Source organism: Asterias rubens, chromosome 7 (assembly GCF_902459465.1).
Source record: "Asterias rubens chromosome 7, eAstRub1.3, whole genome shotgun sequence".
NCBI lineage: Eukaryota > Metazoa > Echinodermata > Asteroidea > Forcipulatida > Asteriidae > Asterias > Asterias rubens.
The window spans coordinates 20946702-20974523 of NC_047068.1; the positions used below are offsets into that span (position 1 = coordinate 20946702).

Consider the following 27822-nt stretch of genomic DNA (forward strand, 5'->3'; position numbering starts at 1 on the left):
TTACTCTACGCATTACAGGCAAAGTCTGCCTCGATTGACGTCACGAACAGCGCCCTCTCGGGTCGGGGTCTACTCTTAAATTTGTAAATAACATAAGAACTGATTTTTTAAAACCTTAGTTAACTGTTTATTCACATTCCACTCATCAAAACACATATATTAGTGACAAAAGCTTTATTTTGAAAAAATACCACTTCCAGGTGACTTTAATTATTAGTACAAGGAAGGTTTTTATATTGCCATTAACCTTTGGAGTCATAGTTAGATAGGTCCTAATTAGTGATCAAATCATTCAAATGTACACAGGTTGCTTATAATTCTCCGGAAACTGGTGTCCACCCTCTCTACTTACGTATTTCAGTCATCTTTAACAGTGTGGGACATAAATGCACAGATCTTTCTCCGAGCTCCCCCCTGAGTCCGTAGTGGTAGCCACTCGGCGGTTATAGGTGCAGGCTATTGATTGGAGGCCTGGCCTTCTCGTTTCATGCTCTTGCTTCATGTTTTTCGCATCTCTGCTGGTGTTACTTTTGGAATCCTTGCATATTTCATGAATACATACATTAAACAGTCAGGTTCGTCGGCGGTTTACCGCATGCAGTAATCGTTGACACTGTTGTCCTTTTTTATCTGCAATTCTCGTAGATAAATGTGGTGTGTGTAGGAGGAAGGAATCCATCTGTTGTAAATTGTATGCAACGCGTACTAACGTGGCACGTGCGGATCGGGGAGTCCAACCAAGTGGAAGTGGGTGGTGATTTTGCCAGTTTTTGTTTGGCCAGGAGGTGGCATTTTTACATTCAGAGGCAGCCATTTTGGTAGGCGTCGATCTTCTCCATTTTAAGTTCAACGTTTGCCACTCTCCAGTCGGTATTTTTGGCCGTAGACCTACAATAAAACTGATTTTTATAATGATAATTCGTATCACGCGCCGCAATTGGCTTGAAGTCTTTTATCCCGGAAGTTGGTATGCCGCCCTCTACAGACGGCTTACTAACAGTCCACTGGTAACCAAAGGTTTACCGAAGTTTACACACAGTTTCAAAATGGGAACCAGCTAAAAGTTGGCACTAAAGTTTGAGAGTTGTTTACACGATGTTGTTGGGGACCGAGTTTATTTACGTTTTCGTGCTGTTAATTTCTCTAGTTTTCGGTCAATTTATAAAGCATTTGAACAGCCGCGGAGAGAAACAGTTCATCTGCACATCCGTCGGTGTGGCTCTGGTTGTCTGCCTGTGTGGGTGGCAGGCCTACCACTCGGTGTTGTGCACGGCAGCCACTGCGATCATCATCTGTCTCGTTGGTCCAAACAGGTGGGTAAAATTAAAAAGGATCACTGGCTAAAAAGGTGGTGTGTTTTGAATGAAGGGGGTCACATTGAACTTAATTTTATACTTTTTATAGCGTTTAAATAATGTACAAAGTTGCAATAAGTAAGGTACACGAGTCAAGGGAATAATCATTTTTCAGAACAACAACAAAAACTTAGCGAAGACATGGAAGAAGGGGAGGGAAGTGATAAATATTATAATATATTATTTAGTCTTACTCTTAGAACCGCTTAAGTACTGTAGTCTGCACTACTAGTACTACTGTATACATCTTTGTGCCCAGTGGCAGAGGGTTGTGCAGTATTGACGTGAAGAAATTTGTTGCCTGTGTGTTTATATACTTGATATTTCATTTTTCATTTTTTTAATTTTTTAAATGTTAATAGGAAGGTTTTTAATGACTATTTTGTTAACTGTACATTTTGGCTTTTAGCCGCTGTATTGCAGTGTTTTAATAAAAACTCCAACAAAGGGATATAAACACCAAGCTGGCACAGCCAATTTCCTTATACAGATATTGGTTTAACGTCTATGATTATGAATTACACAAATCAAGAAGTTGTGACTCAGTATGAGTAACTCACTGGACAACAATATTTGTTGTAGTCATTGTGAAATCAGCGGTTAGCTGGGGGATTCAATAATAATAATATTTGAGTTTATATAGCGCTTTTTCACTCCCGAATGGGTGTCTGAAAGCGCTTCAAATTATTACCCCTGGTCACTGGGCCTTAATTCACTCCTTAAACCATCTCAGCTCCCTGGGGAGTATACAGCCTCGTGCAACAAATGCGCTACTCGGCTAAATCAATCACAAGAACCATCTCTGCCCTCACAGGTCCCCATTTACCCCTGGGTCGAGAAAAGCAATAATGGTTAAGTGTCTTGCTCAGGGACACAAGTGTCACGACCGGGATTCGAACCCACACACTGCTGAACAGAATCAGCAGAGCTTGAATTCGGTGCTCTTAACCGCTCGGCCACGACACCCCACAACCTTGTGATTGCAAGTCCTGCAGTCTAACCATTTGTTGACCACGGTGACTGTTGCAACTGCAAGTACTGTCAGGTTTAATTCACACTACAGTCAAGGGGCCCTACCAATCAACAATGGTCTATGTAATGTAAATTTAAAAAACAATTTCTATAAAGAGCAGGTCTATGAATGAAGAGAACTTTGATTACCGCCTGATTGATTTTTTTTGGCCGAAAGGAACTGTGGAGAGTAAAAGGGGCATACACAGTGCTGCTTTTTCTTCCCCAATGACTTTGGGCCATTCAGCAAAATCAACCAGCCAAAAAGGTCTATTTATTATTGAAAAATATGTAAATATTTTTTATCAGGGTATGTTCAGTAATATTTTTCAAATTCTATGTTCTGCTCTGACCCAAGACATGGTCAGTTAAAAATAACCCATCTTAAAAGGTCCTTAATCTTTGTCATTGTTTTGATTTGATAGGAAGTGTCACATCTGGTGTTTTGCGTTCTGCTTTTCCTACCTGGTGCTCTTCAGATTGGGTTATCTCATTGGCTTCGCTGCACCGTCTGCCTTCCCAAATGTTGTTCAACTCCTCCTGACATTACGGGTAAAGAAGTAGGGCTGGATTTCATATGTAGTGTACAAACGAAAAGAGTCTTGATTTAGTTACTGTGTAAGACAGCGTTAAAATGCAAGGTATTACTATAAGCCTAATATACTAACAGTGTGTTTTGTACAGTTGAACTACAAAAAAATTTAACTACAGTTTGCAAAATACCGCTTTGCATTTAAACCACTTTGCATTTAAACCACTTTGCGCAAAATGTTACTTGTTTATGGTGCCTTACACTACCACCATTACCATGACCGTACACTTATTAATGCACTTCAGACAGCCAATACATTACATTGTTTTTGTGAGTGTACAGCGTGCACAGTTGTTAGGCTTATATTAAAAGTGCGGTATCACCGTTAGGGGATGCGACTTCTAGAAGTAGAGAGATAAATAGACTTTATTACGGTTTTTAATCCAAAAAGTGGTACGATCCTTTTCAAGATGTCAATGAAGCATAACAAATTTTTAGTTTTATTGTTTTTGGCCTTGACAAGAAATTGAAAAATACTTTATCAGGCTGTTGCAGCTGACTTGTTTTTTGGATGTAATGATGTAGAATAGTAATTGCTTGTTTGCTTTTAAAGGTATTTAATACTTACAGATTTTTTATTTACAGCTCGTTGGTGTATCTTTTGAGGTCTATGATTCATCACATGCCTCTCCTGTCAACAGAAAGTATGAAAATGGCGATCATAACCAGAACATTAAACCCCACCAAGAAGCTACCATTCCAGAGCTTGATGCCACTGAAATCTTTCAGTATGCCTTCAGCTTTATCGGACTTTTCACAGGTAATTAAGAAAACTCTCCTGGATTTTTCTAGAGAAAGTACAGGATTAGTAAATATCGAGAAAAGCTAAGATTAAATCTGACAGAGACTTGTGGACGAGTTCTAATTGTATGAGTGTCGCGGTGATAGCGTTTCGCGATTTCCGCGATATTCCTGCAAGACTGCAAGCCACAGCCAGACTACTGCTCTCGCGCTGATGTGCAGTCTCTTTTAATGGGGGAGAAATTGGCAGCCAGCAGCTTTGCGTCAGAGCAGTGATCGCAGTAGAGCAGTATTCGATAGCGGAAACCTGAATCATTTTGCCACCTCCTTGACTTGACTATCACTGTGACAAACCATTTACGACTTGTCCACAAGTCTACAATGTAACAGCTTACTGACTCCAGTACCAGGTTGCTTTAAATAACAAGTACCAATCGTCCAGAGAAATGTTTCAGTCTGAGATAATGCCACAGAAAATCTACTAATAAGACACCACCCAGGCCCTCCATCATATTTATTATGATTGGTGGAATTTGAGGAATCCACCATGGGCAAAACAAATGCGCACTTATATGGGTTCTGTTTTCATGATCAATGCAGGGGAAGTGCTGTGCAATCACCCAGTTACTGTTTGTATGGGCGCGCTGTCCACAATCTGGAGGGAGGGTGCGTGCATGCAGTAACTCCATGTACAGCCACAGGCCCACTCTGTTTCTTGACATCACGTTGCTTCACATGGTATTTCAACTGAGTTAATGATCATGGTTCGCTTTTTGTGTTGTATTACAGGTCCCTACTATACTTACAAAACGTACCATGACATGCTGCAATGTAAACGTTCCAGTTCAATTCCAACCATCAGACCAATAGTTCAGAGAATCAAATTGCTGCTACCCATTGCCACATTATTTGTACTCTTGTCAAGTTTGAAGTGTACGTCGGTCAAGTTCTTCACTTCACAAGAGTTCTACTCCTATGGATATTTCTACAGGTAAGCAAAACTCAAGCTTTGAAGCTGGAGTGCACATAACCAGTACACACTTACTTGCTTTAAAGCTTAATAATGAGCTAGATCCGCATTTTGTTTAGGTGGAGTCTACTGTGGTGGATCAGGCACCAGTATGTTTTCCTCCAATGGTGGGACAATTCAAATGAAATTCAAAAGTTAGTGTTGGCTTGTGGGGTAGTTGTCTGAGGCACTGCGATGCAATGCGAGGGCGTAGTCTATCCTACACCAACTCGGGACTTGGTGGCAACCCTCTACTCTTCCCTGTCCAGCTTTAGGGACCTCATCTCTCCTGTGTCGAGGCAAACATCCCCCAGCAAAGTGTTGATGAATGTGGCTTGCCTCCCTCCCCTTCTGCCAGTTTCCCTGGTGTGATAAGCTGCCTGCTCCGGGTGTTGATTGCAGTGGCCTGCCAGACCCATCCTCCTCTCCCTGATCTTAATTGAGATTAAGGTGACGTCAAGTGCCATGCGCAGCATCCTGTTACTAATGCATTGATTTTTTTATATTTCTTGACAGGATCCTCTATGCAGTGCCAATAACAACTATGGTTCGTCTCCGTCTGTACGCTGCATGGTTAATGGCAGAGAGCGTCTGCATATCAGCAACACTAGGAGCCTATCCAGCATCAACCAAACCCAGGCCTGGAAAAGGACCGTGTGTGGAACTGACACACAAGGGAAGGTAAGCTCAATTTATCAAGATTATAGCTAATTTTATTGTATTATTTTGTGGAAGAAAGTGGATGGGAAGCTCTTGTAACTTCTTACATTATTTCAATGATGTGGGCTAGTGGTCTCTTTCCTCGCCTTTCACCTCTAGCACCCAAATTCGATTCCCGCCAGGGGCACTACATGTATGTGGATATGATTTTCAGATCCTACGTGATCGTACGGGTTTTCCCTGGAATAAATATCTGGGGTTTTCTTCCCATTAGGGTTCTTGGCTAGTATTTTGATGTAATGAATTTTGTATTGACTTATTGTAAAATCGGACGTGATTCAATTATCTGATTGTGATGTCTCTTCATATTTTTGAAACAATGAATAAACCATTTTATCTATCACTTACATATCTATCTTTTCTGCGAATCAGTGGCTTCACAACCAATCTTCATTAACATGTTGTTTTCTTGTACAGTATGACCTCTAAGCCAGTGGAATACAGCTATGCAACGATAGAAAACATTGATGTTTATCAGTGTGAGACATTGGGTGACTTTCGTACTGCAATGCGATATTGGAACATGACCGTGCAGTGGTGGCTTAAGAATTATGTCTACAATCGATTTCCTACCAAAACCGGAAGGTAATGGCTATTTATATATCTCTTTATACACCATGTCTCAAAACGCTTCCAACATTATTACCCTGATCACTGGGCCATCTTATTACTTATTCCATCTCAGCTCCCTGGGGAGTATACAGCCTGTGCCGCCAAATATGTAGCGCACTAAGCTAATCAATCACAAAAACCATCTCTGCCCTCACAGGTACCCATTTACCCCTGGGTGGAGAGAGAAGCAATTATAGTAAAGTGTCTTGCTCAGGGACAAAAGTGTCCTGACCGGGATTCGAACCCACACTCTGTTGAACAGAAACACCAGAGCTTGAGTTCGGTATTTATCAAGATTTTCTTTCAACTTTATTCACACATTCTTCACAACTTCAACCCCCAGGACCTTCATCACATTCCTGGTCAGCTGTTTCTGGCACGGACTCTACTCAGGCTACTTCATGTGCTTTCTCATCGTTCCCATCATCCTCCTAGCCGAGGACAGGATGAAGAGATTCCGCATCGACGGCTCCTGGTACGATAAGATCGGCTGGTTGTTAAAAGTCTACACTTTCCAGTACATCATCATGGGCTTCTTGCTACAAGGGTTCTGGGAGACGATTAACTACTGGGCGTCGACGTACTTCCTTGGATTTGCCTTGACTGGTTTGTTCTTAGTCATTTCTTATACCTGTAAACCACCGCTGAAGCCCGCACAGAAAGTTGAATGATCTGGGCTCGATTTCACAAAGAGCTTAGGACTTGTCGTAGGAATCTAATCTAGCCCGTTGTTGGTGATCTTCTTTTCTGTACTTTTCTTTTAATTGACTGTAGGGAGACCCTACAACTTTATTAGCACGGTGAAAGAGAATTGTTTTGGGATAATTTTATTTGATAGTACATATACTACATTTAAAGGTTATGGTACATACATTTACAGATATGGTACTCATGACTGTTTTTCATACTATTTTTGGCACATAGTCTTCAGGGAAACCTTTGAATAGAAAGATGAGGTTAGAAATGTTAATGGGATTATTGTGTGTAGATTACTATACTGTAAAGAGACAGACATTGAAGTATTTGATTTTTCCATATTTTTCTACTCGAAGTATTTTGAAAGAACTATTTTCTAAACATATATTTTGATATTGATATCTTTTTGCATCATGTTTTTTTATATAAAGTATTATAGTTTCACCAATAGGGCTTTCTTTTAAACATTTTGTACGAAGTAAGGAACGAACCAAAAGATACTAGGGATATGTTTTGTATGTGTAACCATAATTTGTCTTTCAAACAACCTGCCTTCAAGGCTGGGAGAAGAATAGAGTGGCACTATTTACTGACAAACATAAGCTCATGTTTTATTACAGAGTTCTTTCATGTATAATAAATCAAGTTTAAGGAATTCAGTTCTTAACAATGGGCCATATTTTTGACCGTGTGAGGGCGCTCTCAATCACTTCCGGGGGTATATTCATTCATACCCAAAACAGTTTTTAAAGATTGGAACACATTACCACCACAGACATCTAATCCATCACAGACAATAAGACTTTTAAAGGAGCCGTTATAATCCACCTCTAAAGCAAATTGAAACTACGGCGCAACAAAAGTGAAAGAACGCCTATTAATTTGTGCAGGGCGAATCGCGTGTACCCCCGGAAGTGGTAAAAATACTATTTATAGCGCCCTCGCGCTGTCAAAAATAAGGGGCATTGCCAAAGTACAATATTTTTGGGTTACTCATTTGAAAACATAGATATTAACAAACTTATGGTTTTGTATTTTGTATTTTACAACAAGTAACTATTGTCAAAGATATGGTGTTTGCAGTTTTTGTTTATACTTTTGTAAGTTGTAGTGCAAAATAAAGATGAAATAAAAGGTGGTTATAAAAGCTTATAAAAGTGGCTTCTAGGCTTCTTTACTCGTGACTCAATGGTTCTCCGACATTATTACCCCTAGTCACTGGACTATAATTAAGTTCATTCCTTAAAGACATTGGACACTGTTGGTAATTGTCAAAGACCAGTCTTCTCACTTGCTGTATCTCAACATATGCATAAAACAAACCTGTGAAAATTTGAGCTCAATCTGTCATTGAAGTTGCGAGATATTAATGAAAGAAAAAAAACACCCTTGTCACACCCTTGTGTGCTTTTTCAGATGCTTGATTTCGAGACCTCAAATTCTAAATCTGAGGTCTTGAAATCAAATTCGTGGAAAATTACTTCTTTTTCAAAAACTACGTCACTTCAGAGGGAGCTGTTTCTCACACTTTCAACTTATTTCTGGATGCAGAGAAGCAACTAGGGGTCTTGCTCAAGGACACCCATGACTGGGATTCAAACACACATACCCTTATCATGGAATGAATAAGCCATTTTTTTTTACTTGTTTGCCCAAAATCATGGGAAAACAACACAAAAGATGGAGAGAGAAGTAAAACAGTTGTTATATAATTGCTATTGTTACTAAATAAACTGTAGCAGATGTTGTTTTTCTGTTCAGCTGGTAATAACACAATTTTTAAAAGTTTGGGGGGGGGTACGATAAATGACACCCTTTCTCTAAACAAGGGTGGCTCATCATTGTGAATGGAAAAGTACACCTTATCTTACTTTTGTAAATGCGTGAAAGCTGGTTACAATACAGTTAATAGCAACAACTACAGTGGCATTGTATTCTGTCTATAATGGCCAATGCGTCCCATATTACCGCTCTCTTCCCATCCCACCGCCACGCCCCCTCCCCATCCCACCGCCACGCCCCCCGAGCCCCCTTCCGATAAAAGTAAGGCCGCCCTCTATTGACAGACTTCTGAGTGTTGTTGTTTTTTCCCTTCAAGAACTTGGTTTTTGTTTTCATTGTGACATTGACCTTTACTTAGCTACTTAACCGGCCTAGCAATCCTAGGTAATACAACAGGACCGGCATTTGGAAAATCATGTGTCTATGTTGACTCTCGTGTTCAACAGGAAGAACACTGATTGAGTGACACTAACTGGACAGTTTCACTTCTGTCTTGTTTGTTGAAAACCAAAACAACAATGTCGCCGACTGAGCTGATTTACCTGTGTATGTTATGCATTTCACTGGGGCTTGGACACGTCGTCAAACATGCACAAAATCCACAGCAAAAGCAGTTACTTTGTACTTGTGTTGGAGTGTCGATGGTGGTGGGGTTGTGTGGCTGGCAGGCGTATCATTCGGTGTTGACAACATTAGTTACAGGTATCATTGTACAGTTTGTAAACCCAAGGTGAGCCGAGTCTCTTACTTTTAATACTTGGTCTTATGATGATTTTAGATTAGAGAATGGAACTTGATTTGATCACATGTGTTGACCTTGTTTTGTAAAGGTTGTACTGAAAAATGCATGACACTCATTCTGTAGTTACATGTACTAGTACTAGTACTACTATATACAATTACAAGTAGAAGTAGTATTAGCCATACGTACTACTAGTGGACGAAGTGTCTGAATGGTGTAGAAATGAATAATGAGAATGGGATGGGCACATCTTTATAAACTTTTAAAGTTAATATTACCAATTTATTGTGTTGTGTTGTGGTACCCTGTCCTGTTTGCTGTTTTCTTTGATTTGGAAAAATTAATGATGCCATGCCGCAGCCATGCCCTTAATTTAATACCTTCGTTTGATTTGTTTATAAGAAGTACAACAAGTATGTAAACATATAATTAAAAGTTGATGATTGACATTGAAATCCCTAACTAATCAATCACGACTGGTGTCAACATGATGAGAAGTAATTGCTCAGGTGTCTTGTTCAAGTGTCACAACCGGAACTAAAACCCTCAACCTATGACTTATGATAACCCTACTAACAGCCTTTTGATTACTACCATTATGAAGACTATCTATTATTGGACCTTTTACTTTTAGTTACTTAGTACTTAGCACTGAGCAAGTGCCTAGCCCTAGGCCTATATCTTCAATGTTGGGATATTATTTCTGAAACTTAATTATTTTGCTTGGATCTTTTTATTTGTGACAGAAAGTGCCATGTTTGGTGTTTTGCGTTTTGTTTTGCCTACCTGACATTTTTCAGAGCCGGGCACTTCTTTGGGCTGGCTGCCCCTACAGCGTTCTCCAATGTAATACAGCTTCTCTTAACACTTAAGGTATGTTTTCGATATTTCGATTTGAGTTTTGACATCAGCTAAAGTGAGTAATTTTGGTAGTAGTTTTAAACCCTTTTTGTCACGTTTTTAGACAACCCTGTTTGTCTTGTTTTTAGACATGATTTCAAGTCTGATATCGCAGTTGTTTCTGTCTGTATCAGCTTTGCAAATTGCCTTTTGCAATCAAGCAATCAAAAACTATGATTGCAGACTGACTTGTACCAGGTCTATCCTATTTGCAGATGCTAAGTTCACACAAAAAATGAAGCTTAGAATTGTCACTGGACAGTTTATAAGACCTTCCAGAATATTCTATATTTTTGCAACCATACTGTTGGAGAAGGATGGGAAATATAAAGCTTATTCGTTCGTAAATTTTTAGAAGTTTTTTCAGGGGGGAAACACTAGACTACAATATTGATAAATAGTAAAATTAATGGACTTTAGCCAGTGGTCCAGTCAGTATGTCATGCTCTCCCATTGTTAAAATTCTACCATATCTCTGAAACTTTAACTCTCCCATGTTCTTGTGATTCTCTTCACACTACACAGCTTGTTGGGGTTGGATTTGAGGTTCATGATTCTCACATGACTCAAACCAAACCCGCCCTACAACCGAGCCAACAAGATGCAAAGCCTAGCAAACACAAATACGTTGCCATCATCGGAGAGCTAGGAGTGACTGATGTGTTCCAGTATGGTTTCTGTTTCATTGGAATTATCACAGGTAAGGGTTAACCCAGTCTTGATAATAATTAATAATAATAATATCAAAGTCTTATGATAGCGCACGTATCTACCAAACAACGTACTCAAGGCGCTGAGTAATACAAATTTTCATAAAGATAGGTTATTGCAGTGATGAATTCTGAGACCCAATTATAAGGATTTACAATGTGCTAAGGCGCATACAGCAGCCACCGCCAGGAACACCAGGGCGAACCCCTTCTCCTTTCAATAAGTGCACTATGGGTTCTTTTACGTGCGTTTCATAACACACAGGACCAAATGCTTTATGTCCCATCCGAAGGACGATGCATCCTGGGTCGGTGTTTTGCTTTTAAAGGACACAGTTAACAGGTGTCACGACTGGGACTTGAACCCACACTCTGCTGATCAGAAACACCAGAATTTGAGTCCAGTGCTGTTTACCGCTAGGCCACTAATCCATACGTGACAGTTACGTAATGTTGAGCTGGAATGGCTCCAACGTGGACCACTGGACTACGTGGGAATGCTACATGTACGGGAAATATCAACATTATTTGCTCCTCTAATTGTGTTTTGTTTGTTAATGGTTAAATAAATAATAATAATAACTACACCTTTTAAATTCTTGACCTCCAGGCCCCTACTACAAGTACAAGACGTACCACGATATGATTCACTGTTCTAACTCCAAGGATATACCAAGCATTAAACCACTGATGGAACGTCTCAAGACATTGGTGCCCATCGGTCTGCTGTTCCTTGTCATGTCACATTATATGTCTATTGAGTATGTCAAGTCCGATGAGTTTTACACACATGGGTATCTGTACAAGTGAGTAAATTTATCTACTATTTTTTCATGAAGAGTGTGAGAGATGTGGGCCTATTGGGGGATCAGAGGTTTCAGTTTAGAGTCAGTCAACGCTCTGATTGGTTCCCCTGAAAGGAGACCTGTGGTTGGTTGGCTCATGGTTAGTGTGTGGGTTGCCCATTGTGTGAGAGTGCCCTCTGTTGTGGGGCGTGTCAGTAGACTGTGTGGGATGCCAGCAATGATTTTTCAACATCCAGGTTAAAGTTTCCTCTTTGAGAGGACAAGGCAATTTTTCACAATGCAAAATCTATGAAATACATGTATGAGTACAAGTGGTCAGTCGTTGCTTTTTAAAGGCAATGGACACTATTGTTATCAAAGTAATTACTAGCATAAAAACTTACTTGGTAAGTAATGGAGAAAGGTTCATAGTATAAAACATTGTAAGAAACATCTCTTTCTGAAGTAATATAGTTTTTGAGAAAGAAGTTCTTTCTCACTTTTTGATTTCAAGACCTCAGAATTTTATTTTGAGGTGTCGAAATCAAGCATCTGGGCGTTTTTTCTTCCAACAAGGGCGTTTTTTCTTCCATTTTTCTTTCACAATTTGACAACCAATTGAGCTCAAATTTTCACAGGTGAGAAGGCTGGTCTTTGACAATTACCAGTAGTGTCCATTGTCTTAAAGAGCACAGAGAACTCTAACTTCATCATTCTAACTTTCTATCTTCTCTATCTCCACAGAACTTTTTACATGGTTCCGATGTTTATGTTTTTCCGCCTTCGTATGTATTCTGCATGGATTTTGTCAGAGTGTGTTTGTATGTCTGCCACCCTGGGAGCTTACCCTGTGTCTACACAACCAAAGGTTGGCCAGGGGCCTAGTGTGGATCCAGCACAGATTAAAAGGTATAGTCAATAGGAGCATTGTTCTTGTTTTTGGGGCATGAAAACTTTTCTCTTGAAAAGAGTGTACATGCAGTTTAACTTTGAGCTTATTAAACTTTCTGCTATCTGATCGTTCAGTAGACCTATCATCCACTATAGTATTGAAGATTAAATAAATAATATAATGTTATCACCTAGTACACAATCAACCCTCCTACTGTCTGACCATTTAGTATCATCCGCTGTGGTTTTGAATTATAGATAGAATGTGCCAGACCTGCAATATGATATTATCCTATTAATGCATACTACAGAGTACAGTCATCCCTCCTACTGTCTGACCATTCAACGATAAACAACGCAATAAACACAGTCATCCCCTTCTACTATCTGACTTTTCAGTATCTTTCACTGTGGATTTTAGTGAAAATTAAGCTATGCCAGCCTTCAAAAGAGTTCATCTAAACAGTACACAGTCAACCCTCCTACTGACCACTCAATATCATATACGTGTACTATGGTTTTGAACAAAAGATAAACTCTGCCACCTGTAAATCAACATATCCACTATACACAGTCAACCCTCCTACTGTGTGGCCACTCAACATCATACACTGTGGATTTGAATGAAAGACAAACTGCGGCAGCCTGCAAATGAGTTCATCTAACACAGAACCCAGTCAACCCTCCTACTGTCTGACGATTCATAATGGACCAGCCTGTATGATGTTATGAGGAGAACACATCAACATACTACAAACAGTTCATAATTGATGTATTTTTCATGTCTTCAACAGTTCAGACCAAACCACTGTGGAGTACAACTACAAGACTATTCATAACATTGACTGGTATGCCTGTGATGCCACACCGACCTTCAGGGATGGGATGCGTAACTGGAACATGACGGTGCAGTGGTGGCTGAAAAGCTACATATTTGTTCGGTGTCCTGTGAGAGCATGGAGGTAAGTCAGATTAAGGTTGTGCTTTATTCTTGACACTAACCCTAAACCAAAGGCTTTCTTGGCTGTGAGTTATCCCTACTCATACAAAGGCTTGCCTGCAGCCGATTTCACGAAACGCTAAGATTAATCATATTTCTAGTTAGGACAAGTAACTCGTCTTAACTTAGGATGGGTTCAATGCTAAACGGTTACAGAACTTAACTCGTCCTACTTACATGTGTAGATCTTATGATTAATCCTAAGTTAGGAAGAGTTTGGTTAAAACGATGGCTGGCCCCTAGAGTGGTCCCCTGTCTTCTACTGTCGGCATATAGACGAGTACTAGTATAATTACAATTAGTTACTTTTCTTGGGTTGGTATAAAAGTAAAAAATTGTACTTTAATAACAAATGGGGCATAAAACAAAAAAGGAAAGAGTTGAACCAAGTTATAACTTATTATATTAATACAATACAATATACTGGTAATGCAACAATAAGATTTAGTACAATACAACACAATCCAAAAGGCATTTATATAAACACAACTATTTCTTCAAGATCACATCTGTTTGTGATGTAAACTCAAATAAAAAAAGGAACATCAAGAAATATCAAAAGAGCAAGAACTAAGGGAGTACATCATTGTGTGAAAAGTAAGACCTGAATTCTTTCTGCTAAATATAGCTTTATGCAATTTGGCTGTGATGTTGGTGCTAGCTTGCCCTCAAGCTCAGAATGAGTGTGCTTTTTTACTTCAGTGCTGAATCCATTGGACTGCCTGAAAGCTGCCTGACACAAATTGCTTCACAGCAAATTTAAATATTATCAATCTCTGAAAATTGGCTCATAAACTTAGTAGGTCACAAAAATCTATGTGTAATCAACCCCTTCAGGTAGATACCTGGGTGATATGAGAAGATAACAAGTTGTGTAATGGGGTTGTTTGAAGTGCAATGAACTTGATTTGTTCATGTGCGTTACACAACATATGGGACCAATGGCTCTACATCCAATTCAAGACAAAGTGTTGTGATTAAGAGTCTTGCTGAAGGACACAGATGTCATGACTAGGACTTGAACCCTCCCACACTCTACTGATGAGAAACACCTGAGTTTGAGTTCGGTGCTCTTAATTGATATCACCCTTTGTTTTACAGTACCTCAGTGACAATGTTCGTCAGCGCCTACTGGCACGGCATCCATCCAGGCTACTTCTTCAGTTTCCTTACCGTTCCCATCGTTCTACTGGCTGAGGATGCCATGACGCGGGCCTTCCGGACGGAAAACAACGCATGGTGGTTTGACAAACTCAATTGGTTCTTCAGGATGCGTGCCTTTGAGTATCTCGCTATGGGCTTCTTACTGTTGGGATTCTGGTCCACGCTACGCTATTGGGCGTCCACCTTCTTCATCGTTCATGTCATGACTGCCTTTTTCATTCTTGTCGGGAACGCATTCAGGCCGAAGAGAATGCGGGAGGGAAAAGTCGCTGAACACAAAAAAGATTGACATTCCATTTATGAGTTGAAGGAAACATACCTCTTTGCATTAAGTATGCAAACATGCCAGTAATAGTTTATTTCCATTGTTTTTTAAGTTGAAAACCACACAAGTTGAAATGTGTCTTTCTGTAGTTGCCGTTTGATGTGGTTTTTGTTTTGAAAGTAAAAGACCTTCATAAAGTGCCTTTTTTGTGAGGCGGGCATAGAGTTCAAATTATAGAGGGGGGGGGGGGTTGCTGTCAGAGGATGGGGAGGTGACCCCAAGCACCTCTCCTCCCTTTACAGACCGAGACGAAGTCGAGGTAAATTATCAAGAACCAGGCCTCGGCGGGTTTAAACCACTTGTTGAAAACCGATTCAACACACTTTGATTCCCATTCATAAATAGTTTTTTGTTTAAAAAGTAAAATAAATGCAAAATTGTAATTGTTCAATGATTTCTTTCAACACAACACCCCTCCAGCTACGAAAAGGCCCTCAGGTAAACAACTCCTTATTAGGGAATGCTGTGCGCGTCGCGTGTATCACGTGATGTGGCACAACTGTTTCAGCCGTTGCTCTCGACCAATAGGAATAAAAAAACTCTTATAAGCACAGGTGCAAGCTCGCGTGTCACGCCCATGTTTCAACACTTTTTACTGGTCAGAAACAAAGGTTTATACACACCCACGTGACGCGCTCTCCACAAATAGGAATAGCGAAACTGTAGAGAAAAAGGTATTTATGATTGAAACTATTTAGCATTACCAAATGTATTGCTTCTGATGTATGTTTAGTGATAAATGTGTATTGTTATTGTATTTTGACAGCATTTATTTGTGCCTTGCCATTTATGGAATTAAATCATTACAAAAGTACACTTTGATTTTAAAATTTTAAGATTAATGACTGTTGTAAATTGTGTGAATTGTTTTGAGAAAAATAAAGATTTTTAATTGATAATAAGAATATACTTAACGTTTTTTTTTCTTTTCTTTTTTCTTCTGTTCCATCAAAGGAACATTAGTTATGCGTCTATGCCTTATACTATTACTACCCCTGTTGTTCATTGGTCCTTAAAGGCAGTGGACACTATTGGTAATTACTCAAAATAATTATTTGAAATGACGTGGTGTTCGAGAAAGAAGTAATTTTCCACGAATTTGATTTCGAGACCTCAGATTTAGAATGTGTGAGGTCTCGAAATCGAGCATCTGAAAGCAAACGACTTCGTGTGACAAGGGTGTTTTTCTTCTTTAGTTATCTCCCAACTTCGATGACCAATTGAGATCAAATTTTCACAGGTTTGTTATTTTATGCATATGTTGAGATACACTAAGTGAGAAGACTGGTCTTTGTCAATTACCAATAGTGTCCAGTGTCTTTAAGCATTCCTGAAACTATCTCAACTCCTTGTGAGTATGCAGCATCGGCAGCCAAGAAGTCTGCTAAATCATTCGCATCAATTATCTGTACTCAATATGAATTCTTCTCTGACTAAATTCAGTGTCTCTTTGTCACATGGTTTTGCTATGCTTTCAGTCTAATTAAAAACAATTGTACTCATTCAACTCACATTTGGTCGAGAATTTTGTACAAGTATTGGTGTTTAACATCTCTTACGTAAAGTTTATATACATAATGGAACCCCAGTGCAAATTTCACATACTATTAAACCATTGCCGTACCCGCTGCTCAAACAGCCTCAAGCTACCTGACAATCTCGCTGGGCTAGTTGGTAAGACACTGCTCTAGAGTTGCAAAGGTCTTGTGTTCGAATCCCACCCGAGTAATGCGCTTGTGATTTTTCCTGAAGTTCAAACTAATTGCGCAAGTACACACAGACACCTACAAAACAAAATATGATAGAATTTAATTTAAAAATCATATCTACTTCTTTATTAATATTTATAGTCTCTCATCAACCACATCATCAGTATGTACAGAAATGAATGATATAACACATTCATGATTTCTTTAAATGTGTTCCCACATGAAACCTTTATGATTGTAAAAAAAAAACTTTGAAATAAAAGCAACAATTAAAAAACAAGATTCTACACTTGGTTTCTGGTTTTGAATGAAAAATTATCCAAACCAAACTACTTGGGACTGGTGGAAGGAAATACTTTCTCAAATAGTTTATTAAATCAATAGCTGTATTGTGCTACTCACCAAGTGAGTTTTTATGGTAATTATTTTGTATTAAACATTTGTATCAAACTTGGCGTCAGGTAATTTCATCTAAAAACAAAATTGAAAGTTCTCACGCAAGCAATATTACTCATCACTGCGTACAGTAGTGCATATAGTTCAGTGATGCTGAACCATGCACAATATTGAAATAATTTCCTTTTAAAACATGAATTACTGTTTGCAAAATTATATACACTTGCATTGGATGTGACTTATAATACAAATACTGACGTTGCTTTGGTGCCAAGCTCTACCTTAATAGTTTGTTGCATGAATTTCTAACCCTTATGGCACTCACTATTGGTAATTATGTACTCAAAATAATTATTATCATAAAACCTTTCTTGAATACGAGTAATGGGTAGAGGTTGATAGTATAAAACATTGTGAGAAACAGCTCCCTCTGATGAAGTGACATAGTTTTCGAAAAAAACAAGTAATTTTCCACAAATTTTGATTTCGAAACCTCAAGTTTAGAACTTGAGGTCTCAAAATATTTAAAACAATGTTTTTTTGCACACTGAATACTAATACTGAGTAGCAACTTATGATATTTCCAGGTTTGTGTCCTCCCCACGCCTCTCATCAAGATATCTGCCTAAAACTGAAGAGCTAGACATTCCAACTCAGTGAAAATTTTTGAAGCTTACTTGACGTGCAAGGTTTCAAGGCAGTGGACACTATTGGTAATTGTCAAAGGCCAGTACTCTCACTTGCTGTATCTCAACATATGCATAAAATAACAAACCTGTGAAAATTTTAGCTCAATTGGTCATCGAACTTGCGAGATAATAATGAAAAAAAAAAACACCCTTGTCACACGAAGTTGTGTGCGTTTATACGGTTGATTTCGAGACCTCAAGTTCTAAATTTGAGTACTTCTTTCTCGAAAAACTATGGCACTTCAGAGGGAGCCGTTTCTCACAATGTTTTATACCATCAACCTCTCCCCATTACTCGTCACCAAGAAAGGTTTTACGCTAATAATTATTTTGAGTAATAACCAAGTGTCCACTGCCTTTAATCTGGCTCAAATATAAGCCATGGAACAGGCTGAATGCATGAAAATTAATTCACAAGCCGCGGCTTTTGTTCCGAAAATTACTGTAATATAATCTTTTAAAATAGGCTTTAAAATCATTACCACCCTTTTGTCAAATAGCTTGGCTAGAATCTGAGCAAAGGCAAAGGTTTCATTGATGCCATGAACAGAACTAAGAAATGGTTATTATAGGCCAATCTCCAGGAAACATTAAATTAAATAAAATTATTCAAATAAAATATGGAGAAAAATTGATCACTATCATACCATATTATTGACACTTACAACAGTACCATATCTTCATTCCAATCAAACAAATTAAAATCACACAAAAATACCCAACAATAAGTACTGTTTTGAAGATGAGTTTTTAAAGTAATGCATGTTGTTTGTATTTATACAAGAGAACATATTAGTTGATTATTCTAGTTGTCAAGAAATGTTTTGCAAAAAGAATAAGTTGTGTTTATATCACTTTTTAAAATTAAAATGAAAGTTACGAATTTACACAAATGAAACCAAACAACAAAACAAATCAAACAAATATACACTGTAATCTGAAACTAGAAGGAAATGTTGAAAATCAAATTGTCGTCTTTAAGTTGTACGTAAAATGAAATTTCTTGAGCAGATGACGAAATATTTGATTGATTAGCATGGTTAGGTACTAAGATTTGCATGGTGGAAGAGCCAAGTAGGTTTACGGGTAAATCTAAGTAAATACATGAAATGACTACATCAAACATGTAAATTAAATATTATTTGGGTGTGATTCCTGGCTATAGGGCAGTTACAGGTTTATCATGTTGATGTCTTCCGATTGGCACCCGAACAAAGATATTGACAAAATAGAGAGACTACCAACATTAAGGCTACACAATGTAGATAACTACATGTAAGTTGGTAGAGCGCAGGCATGTTAATCCTGAGGTCTCAGGTTCAAGTCCTGCTCTTGTCAATCTTTCTTTGATCGACCCAAAATCATCTTTACATTTACCCTGTCAGTTTCCCCCCTGAGGTTTATTACTTGATAAATTTGTTTGGGGGAGATCTAGAGATAGGTGTTGGTTCTTAGCACAGGCGTGAGATTTGCCAAATGTGAAAAATCCTCAAAGTTTAAATGGCTCAGAGATTTATTTCACTCACATTCTAGATCTGGAACATATTCCACAGATTACCAGCACAGTTCAGTTCAGGAGGTTTACAGACTCAGTGCATCACCAGAAACCAAAAAATACCCGTGTGGACACAATGTGGACTACATGTATTGCCTTATCCCTTAGGTGTCTGTTTCATCTCTATCAAGAGAAAATTTGAGGGCTCATCAGGGAGATTTTGAGAAAATCTTGATATCAGGAAAAATCCTGAAAAAGTCGCATGCCTGTGAGAAAAACCTGAATTGAGATAAAGTAGAGTTTCTTATTATTAAAAAACAAAACCAATGCTCAGTTTATCATCATGAGACTGGCCAATATACTGAATAATCATGAAATGAATCAGTCCAACAAACTTGGGTAAACGTGCATACACCTTTTGAAACAGCCTGTTGCAACTGTTACCTTCGCCCAAATTTTGTAGAAGATTGCACCTACATGTATGTTCGCTAGAGTGGAACAGACTCACCGTTAGAGTATTTGCCGTTTACTGGGCGAGTGCTTGGTTATAGACCCTTTTTATGCACATAATGTATAACAGTAGGGCGCCCTCACCTAGAGGTCAAGTAGAGACTACAGTTTGGTCAAACCTATGCGCCGCGCACATAAATCTGTGCATATTTATTGTTGCGTCAACGTTTTACCTGTAAGATGTTGGCTGGATGACGTAAATGCATTTAATAAGGTCTATTGAATAACGTGTGTGCCCTTTTTTAAGAGTTCTTGTTGCTCTTGTAGGGTCATTGCATGAAGACTGTATAGAAGTTTCCACACGGTGAATAGTAGAGGGAGACGTAGAATGCAAAATCACAGACGATGGATGGGATCAGTGGCCACATGACCACGGAGACCAACAGGAACAACATGGTGTTAACTGGCTTCTTGATTGTTGGAACTAACATTCTATGACAGAAAAGACAAAGGAGTTTCAAAATATCACTGTCACTAGTGTAGCACTAAGAAGTCTCCCAAATTCTGTAAATCTACTCTAGGTAGTAGAGATTAAGTCTTTCAAATTCCAAACAATTTACTCCGCGATAGTAGACTATGCATACAAAGCAAGACAAGTTCTCAAAAGAACATAATCTACCCAGCAAGTAGTGGTGTTACTGCCAACCAATTACATTACATTTCTTGACAACATAGGATTCGAACTGCCTCCAGCTACCGGGCAAATTCAATGGACTAGTTGGTAAGACACTTCTCTAAAATTGCAACGGTCATGGGTTCAAATCCCACTCGAGTGATATGTCCTTTTTTCTTTTTACAGAATTCAAGAAACGTACTGAGTATACAGTGGTACAACACAATGGTGTACAAAACCAAAATTAATATTAAAGTATACATTGTTATTTAACATTATGTGGAAAACTAAGTCAATAGTCAAAGGATCAGCAACTTACTTTAATCCGTGCCTGAAGACCGTCCTTATTGCTTTAGCCTCGTTCATTGTCAGGAACACACAGTTGGCAAGAATGAAGATCATGGGCATGAAGTTGACGTCGAGCCACACCCAGGAAAGCTGAGCCATAAGGTAGTAAGGTAAGAAGACAAACTTTGGAATGAACTCCACCCATTGGTCCCACTCAATGTTTTCACTCTGTGATGGGGTTGTAGGAAAATCAAACGTAGGTAATTATCATTGGCTTTTGGCAAAGGGCATTCATTTTTATTCTCTGCTGTTATTTTACACAACCTATAACTAATATATGGCAACGTATAGCAGCTTTCTATAGTATAAAGCATTTTGAGAATCCTTTCACTTTGAATTGATGTTTTCACTCTAAAGTCTAAGATGGGGTTTTCCCCAAAACTGTGAATGTGAATCCCCCAAAATGTGAATCTGAGAAGTGTTACTGATAGAAATGTCTGTCAAATTTTCAATGGTACACTCTGGCCTTTTCACACTATGGTTGCTTTACCCCCGGTCTGACCCGGCAAATGGGCATACCACAGAAAAAAGCCACCCCTGCTTCAGTCCCAGGTAGGAGTAAGCCGTAAAACTTGAAACATGCAAACGGATTCCTATGGCATAAGGACACAGTGTTTGCCAGGGTAACTGAGGGGTAGACAAAAGTTTCAGGACCTGTTTTACAGGAGGATAAGAGATTCAGTGTGAACATGGCTAATGTTTCTGGACTTACATAGTTCATGGCCATCGGTAGTCCCTCCACATTGTCTTCGTCAACTTTGTGACTCCCACTAGGGCAAGTGATGTGAATAAAAGGCAGGAAGACGTCTTCGTAATAGAACATATACATTGAGTAGATCGTGATGCGTGGGAACTCTTTGACGGCGTACAAGAGGAATGTTGACAGACCGCGATGTAATGACTGTTAACAGAAGGAAAAAACTTCAAATCAAAAATCTAATTTTGAGGCTGATCTGAGGTTCTCTAGCCAGGTCCCCTACATGTAGATTGGGGCCAATTGTTGTGGGCGCTCTCAAAGATTAATGAACTGTCTGAACAAAGTTCTGTCTAAGAAGTAACTAAAACTAATCAGATGAGCAGACTATACTGTTCGTAACCTCACGACCACACCGTGACTCTTTGCAGACCCAACACTCCCACAGTACATGGTTGTACCCATAAGTTACATTGTTACTATCTATTTATAGTTATTTGTCATTTTTCACACCATGCAAAGCTTCAAACAATCAAGTGTTTTCGTACCTTATACTCCCAGAAATCTCTTGGCGGTTTGGCGCCTCTCTGCTTGATCCGCTCTAAGGCTGCTAGTATTGCTCGTCTGTGTAAGGGGTTCTCAATATTAAAAGGTTCTTCCTTGAGTTGAGATTCGTCATTCAATCCCATTAATAAATTACCATCTGCAAAAAGAAAGACACTGTTTTATTTTACCCAATATAAAAGGCTTGGACCCAATAGTCATTGCCCAGGCCCTAGCTGCACTTGAAAATGGTCCACTGATACACGTAATGGTACTTTTTTGTTTAGGAGGTGATGGTTATGGAGGGAAATATGTCTTGCTTTTAGGGAGTATCTTAATAATTTGGCAATATTTTAATCCAATAATCAACCAATCCAACCAAAAGCGAACATTCCAAAACTATTCAGAAAGTGTGTTTATACATTGGGAATGTTTTTTGTTAACAGCATCATTCTCCATTGAAATGAATATGGTTGCATGTTTTTTTTTAAAGATTTTTATAATACATCGCTAACATAACATGACTGGACAGCCACTTTAAGGTGTGGGCTACATAACACTTTTAAAACTGATTTGGGCTATCAAACATACGGCTGAAACAGGGTTACTCCTGGGGCTGAAACAGGGTTATTTCTGGGGCTGAAACAGTCCGTAAGGATGAAGCATGGGTATCAAAAGCCTGGCTGGTACAGCAGAATGCACTACCTTTCAAACTTTGTACGGAGCAATTATGGTTTAGGTGCCTTGCTCAAGTATCATGACCGGGATTCGAACCCACACTGTACTGCTGACCACACCAGAGCAGAGCTTGGGTGCAGTCAACTAGATTATGGTTAGGTGCCTTGCTCAAGTATACTGACCGGGATTCGAACCCACACTGTACTGCTGACAACACCAGAGCTTGGGTCTGGTTAACTAGACTGCTTGGCAACGATAAGCACATTGCAAATAGGGCTTATTTCTTTCGGCCGGGCCACTGCTGGGGGTTAATACTATACAAGTACTTACTGATACTATGTTCCAGGAACTTTTGACTGTACTGGTTACCAGCCCAGCTGCCTAGTTCATACAACCACTGAGACACTTCTTCTGACTTCCATGTCCCTAGAGGTTTGTACACCAGCATGTTGCTATCACCACTGCCCCAGTTTAGTAGTAACTGGATGACCTACAGATATATACAATGTTATACTGCCGTTACAATTCAATATCATGGGGCATACAAAATGTAGTAAGCAGCATTTACAACAGAGTTGGCTGATTGGCTCAGTGCTATGAGCGCCTTATTTGCAGTTTCATTTTTGTTAAAATGAACTAGTGTTGTCATTATTTTTAAATTATTGTATATTGTACACATAATTTCTCTTAACATTTTTATATTGAGCTGGTCTACTGTTGTAATTGCCTGCAAAGGATGATTAAAGTTTTTTAAATTGAATTGAATTGAATTGAATTGAATTGAATTGAATTAAATTAAAATGCTGTACTTGTAATAATGAACTAGCGTTGTGAGTTCCTTATTTGAAATGTTTTACTTGTTAAAATGAGCAAGTGAAATTTCCGTATTTGCATTTTTCATCTTTGTATGAGCTAGTGTTGTGAGTTCCTTATTTGAAATGTTGTACTTGTAGTAATGGGCAAGTGTCGTGAGTTCCTTATTTGAATAGTTGTACTTGGTAAAATGAGCATGTGTTGTGAGTTTCTTATTTTCAATTTTGTACTTGAATGGGCTAGTGTTGTGAGCTCCTTATTTGCAATTTTGTACTTGAATGGGCTAGTGTTGTGAGCTCCTTATTTGAAATGTTGTACTTGGTAAAATGAGCAAGTGTTGTGAGTTTCTTATTTGCAATTTTGTACTTGAATGAGCTAGTGTTGTGAGTTCCTTATTTGAAATGTTGTACTTGGTAAAATGAGCAAGTGTTGTAAGTTCCTTAAGAGCCTCATTCAAAGCGCCTACCTAAAACCTAATCCATTGTTCAGAAACATTTGTTTATAATTTTGAAGTGGTCAAAACAACTTAGTAACAATTGGTTACAATCTTAGGCTTCTGTGATGACACTACTTGATTGCAAAGAGTCCATCTAGAGTACTTACAAAGACCACCCCCAACGTAGTCAGAACTCCCCAGACAAATCCCCGTGGAGCCTTCGTTGATGTCTTGCCTTTCGTCTGGTCTTTTTCCAGCTGCTGCCCAAACTCCTCGAATTCTTCCAAAATGGTCGCGCTAGTTGGCGACTCCAAGGATGTTGTCCTTTCTTTGACCTGGGCAGGGTATAGCTTTTCTATCGTACTCCTGAAATTTTGATGAGAAATATTACGTGTATATTTATAAACTCGTAATTTGTATACTGAGATCAAAGCATTGCTTCTCCCGACTAAGGATCGAGCCAAGGGATGTATGCCCTTTTCACACTGTATCTCTTTATTACAACCCTGCAGAGGCTCCCAAGATTTTTTTTACCCTCTGGTTCAATGACACATTTTTACACTGTCCCCACCTACATGGAGGTCCTAAATCCATGGAGTGTTGCACATTCTAAGGATACACTCAGGGTTTTACAGCTTAGAGTAGGGGTGACTATAATCCCTGGGGTTTGTGTATTTGCTGGGGTAGATCAGAGGTAAAGCGTTCCAGTTGTGAAAGGGGCGTCCCCTATTCTCAAGGGAATATTGTGGAATGTGCGCCTATCATTTCCATCATTTTTGGAGTCAAATTTGTTTTGCGTGCTTGTGCATGATTTCGACTCCCAAAATGGCAGACAGGATAGGGGCGTGTGAGTGCCCTGTGCATTGTGCAAGGGGTCTGGGCCTATAGAACTCCTAGAACTATGAAGTTCATTACGCTATAGTCTCTGCTATCGTCTTGTTAGTGGATACGATAGCGGAACAAACCTCATAGTTCTATAGGAGTAGGCCTATAGACTGAGAATAGGACACAAAAAGATAGTAGTTGAAGGTCTTAGTGATTGAACTAGTTTACCTGAGAATGATATTGACATGCGGGAACCCAGTCCAAGGGTACCTGCACTCTGGACATGTCGTTCTCTTCTGAGTCTTCCACCACCTGGCCAGACAGAGCCGACAGAAGCTGTGTCCACAGTTCAACGTCGTCGGCTGAACCATCGTCTCGTAACAGCACCCGCAAGTGAAGGTTGATTCGGGCATGGGAAGGTTGGCTGGCAAGGCCTCAGATGGCAAGGCTGCTGACTGTGCGTTGGAGTTCATGGTATCGTAACTTGGGTCCTCTGTATGTGATAGTCTACTCTGACTTTCTTCTCTGTTTGTCTCAATCATGGTTTTAATATTTTGTAGTCTAAGATAGAGTTAAGTCCTGTTCCAGTTTAAAGGTGAATGATGCAACATCCAGTAACTCTTGAATTCAGACAAACCCTGTCAAAATAATTACAAAGATTAGACCTACAAAGATAAAGCCAAGCTATAGGCCTAACAGACAGAGATTGAAATCTTGTGACTGATCGAAGACCATACAAATAATGATAGGGCCTACATGTTTATGAGTGCAATGGTGCGAATAAGTTTATGAGTTGAAAGATGGATTGTTCTATTCAAAGAGGCAGAGTCGAGTTGAATGGAACATTCCATCTCATCTTTCAACAAATGAAAATATTTACACGTAAATGAAAAACATTCATTATTTGTTTTATATAACATCCAAGTAGATCTAAACATCATTTTGATTGGAGGATACAACTTTCAAAACAAACAAAGTGTGTGCCTACAATTTTTAATTGTGAAATTACACCTGATTCTTTTGGGTAGGCCTGTTGGATTCAACAGTGACATTGTGCATTCTGATGTACAGCTATTTTGAGACACGCAGACGCCGAATGTAGTATGTGCCTTGTAACCCTGCTGCGTAAACAAAGACTAGACACGCACACACAGTGATGTTTTTACTCAGCGTGCAATAGTACTTTTCAGATGGAACAAAAAAGGAACGGTGAGTAACATAGAATGCAATAGGACTTTTATTTGCTATCACATGACGGACAATCCACCAATCAAATGGCAAGGATCTGCTTGGGTGTTATATAAAACAAACAAAATAAAGAATGAAGACATTGAAACATGATTTTTATCACAGTTGCACGTAAACAATCTTTGTATCTGAATTCACACCTACAGATATATGACCTAGTCTAGAGAGAATGATAAACTGCAGGAACAAGGCTCACTGTCATGAAAAAAACATGCTGTATTAAAGCCATTGGACCCTTTCCGTACAGAAAAAAAAAAAAAATTCACATATTTACAAATAACTTACGGGGTTTACAGAAGGTAGTGGTGAAATACTTCTCTTGAAATATTATTCCATGAAATGCTTTACTTTTTGAGAAAACAGTAAAACAATATCAATTCTCATTAATGAGAATTACGGATTTATTTTAAACACATGTCATGACACAGCGAAACGCGCGGATACAAGGGTGGGTTTTCCCGTTATTTTCTCCCGACTCCGATGACCGTTTAAGCCCAAATTTTCACAGGTTTGTTATTTGATATAGAAGTTGTGATACACGAAGTGTGGGCCTTGGACAATACTGTTTACCGAAAGGGTCCAATGGCTTTAACGGCAGTATTCTAATGGCTGGTAAAGTATGTAATTGATTTTTATTTTATTTTTATAACTGGTGTCATGCCATTTGCTGATGTACATGTACTACTAGCAAACTTATAAATAAAGATTTGACATTATTATATTTACTAAAATTTGCATGTCTGACAAAGTAATTGAATGATCAAATGGTGATGCCATTTGCTGGTACTACCAGCAAATTTGTAATATAGATGTGACACTATTTATTTCCTAATTTTTAGAAGAATATTTATTTTGCCAAATCATTTTAATTTTATTACATGTACTTTATATACGTATGTGTACAAAATAAGGAATGTCAAACACCAAGCAGGGCTACAGATCGTCAATATACATGTAAAGCATAGGCAAAATAAGACCAAACTTAGTGATCAGTTCTTGTGTTATTATGTATGTAAAAAGACATGGACAAAATGGGTTAGTTAGAAATCAACAGAGGAGTCAGGACATGGATGGAGGACTAGAAACTCAGTAGTTTCTAGAAGTAGAAGATGGAAAGTTACGATTCGCAACTGTTTTGCATTTTTATTGATCATTAATTATTAAATCAGTATGCAATTGCAATTGACTTGTCTTGACATACCGGCCGCTCTGCCCATTGGACGATTACTAGCCCCACTTGTGTGGCCAAGGATAGCTGAATTGGCCACACAAGTGGGGCTAGACGATTACATGACTGGTGACTCGACAGTACATTTTACAGAAATCATATTCATTTTCATAATCATAAACAAACAACACACCGAACACAACAACAACACAACACAACACAACACGGGCTACGTTTTTAACTAATGGGGTAATGTGTGACAGAGCCGGCCCAACTTACTTGTGTGACACAAGCAGAAAAGTGGGCCTTCAGCTTCACTAAAAACATTATGGATTTCGTCACACTACTGATTTTGACTCTATGGAAATACACATTGATCAATACTCACATTACAATGGCCTTCACACTCCTTTCAACCTGTGTAAGGGAGGTGTAATTATCCGTAATTACAGCACAGTGGTGGTCCAATCCTAACGATTCTATTGAAACAATGAACCAAAGAAGTAGCCTTGACAAGTTCAGTACGTACATATGTACATGTACATGTAACACGATTTTCTTGTTGATAAGACTGATTCTTTTAAGGTCGCATCGCCCCGAACATAACCCGTTCATTCTATTG

General features: G+C 38.8%; 3 protein-coding genes across 4 annotated transcripts in view; 2 read left to right on the forward strand and 1 right to left on the reverse strand.

Annotated features, from left to right (window-relative positions):
- Positions 1 to 1081: 1081 nt before the first annotated feature.
- On the forward strand, positions 1082 to 15349 carry LOC117292872. Its single transcript, XM_033775041.1, has 14 exons — positions 1082 to 1313; positions 2792 to 2918; positions 3544 to 3718; positions 4489 to 4690; positions 5225 to 5389; positions 5846 to 6013; positions 6384 to 6710; positions 8979 to 9248; positions 10007 to 10133; positions 10686 to 10860; positions 11481 to 11676; positions 12400 to 12564; positions 13341 to 13508; positions 14648 to 15349. Exons 1-14 carry the CDS (start codon positions 1096 to 1098, stop codon positions 14997 to 14999), a joined length of 2835 nt encoding a protein of 944 aa, XP_033630932.1. The 5' UTR covers positions 1082 to 1095; the 3' UTR covers positions 15000 to 15349.
- Positions 15350 to 16298: 949 nt separating this feature from the next.
- LOC117292747 (bifunctional apoptosis regulator-like) lies at positions 16299 to 27736 on the reverse strand. 2 transcript variants are annotated; one of them, XR_004519316.1, is made up of 9 exons: positions 27589 to 27736; positions 25013 to 25422; positions 24127 to 24325; positions 23041 to 23200; positions 22038 to 22192; positions 21508 to 21696; positions 20767 to 20963; positions 19356 to 20266; positions 16299 to 16819 (listed from the first exon to the last, which is right to left on the reverse strand). XR_004519316.1 is itself a non-coding variant. In XM_033774898.1 (8 exons), exons 2-8 carry the CDS (start codon positions 25324 to 25326, stop codon positions 20104 to 20106), a joined length of 1377 nt encoding a protein of 458 aa, XP_033630789.1. In that variant the 5' UTR covers positions 25327 to 25422; positions 27589 to 27736; the 3' UTR covers positions 18122 to 20103. The 2 variants fall into 2 exon arrangements, 1 of the variants encoding a protein (XP_033630789.1); XM_033774898.1 differs by lacking the exon at positions 16299 to 16819 and having other exon boundaries at positions 18122 to 20266.
- The window catches only part of LOC117292874, a 50456-nt gene continuing 50078 nt past the window's right edge, over positions 27445 to 27822 (forward strand). The window contains exon 1 of the mRNA XM_033775043.1: positions 27445 to 27449. Coding sequence (XP_033630934.1) covers positions 27445 to 27449 — 5 coding nt within the window. The remainder of the gene's footprint in view (positions 27450 to 27822) is intronic.

Coding starts and splice junctions, on each gene's coding strand:
- LOC117292872 (XM_033775041.1), top strand. CDS start 1,096: ATGTTGTTGGGGACCGAGTTTATTTACGTTTTCGTGCTGTTAATTTCT. Junction 4,691..5,224: donor TCCTATGGATATTTCTACAG/GTAAGCAAAACT, acceptor ATTTCTTGACAG/GATCCTCTATGCAGTGCCAA. Junction 10,134..10,685: donor AGCTTCTCTTAACACTTAAG/GTATGTTTTCGA, acceptor CACACTACACAG/CTTGTTGGGGTTGGATTTGA.
- LOC117292747 (XM_033774898.1), bottom strand. CDS start 25,326: ATGATTGAGACAAACAGAGAAGAAAGTCAGAGTAGACTATCACATACA. Junction 20,964..21,507: donor TACCGATGGCCATGAACTAT/GTAAGTCCAGAA, acceptor ACCCCATCACAG/AGTGAAAACATTGAGTGGGA. Junction 20,267..20,766: donor GTCTTCAGGCACGGATTAAA/GTAAGTTGCTGA, acceptor TTTCTGTCATAG/AATGTTAGTTCCAACAATCA.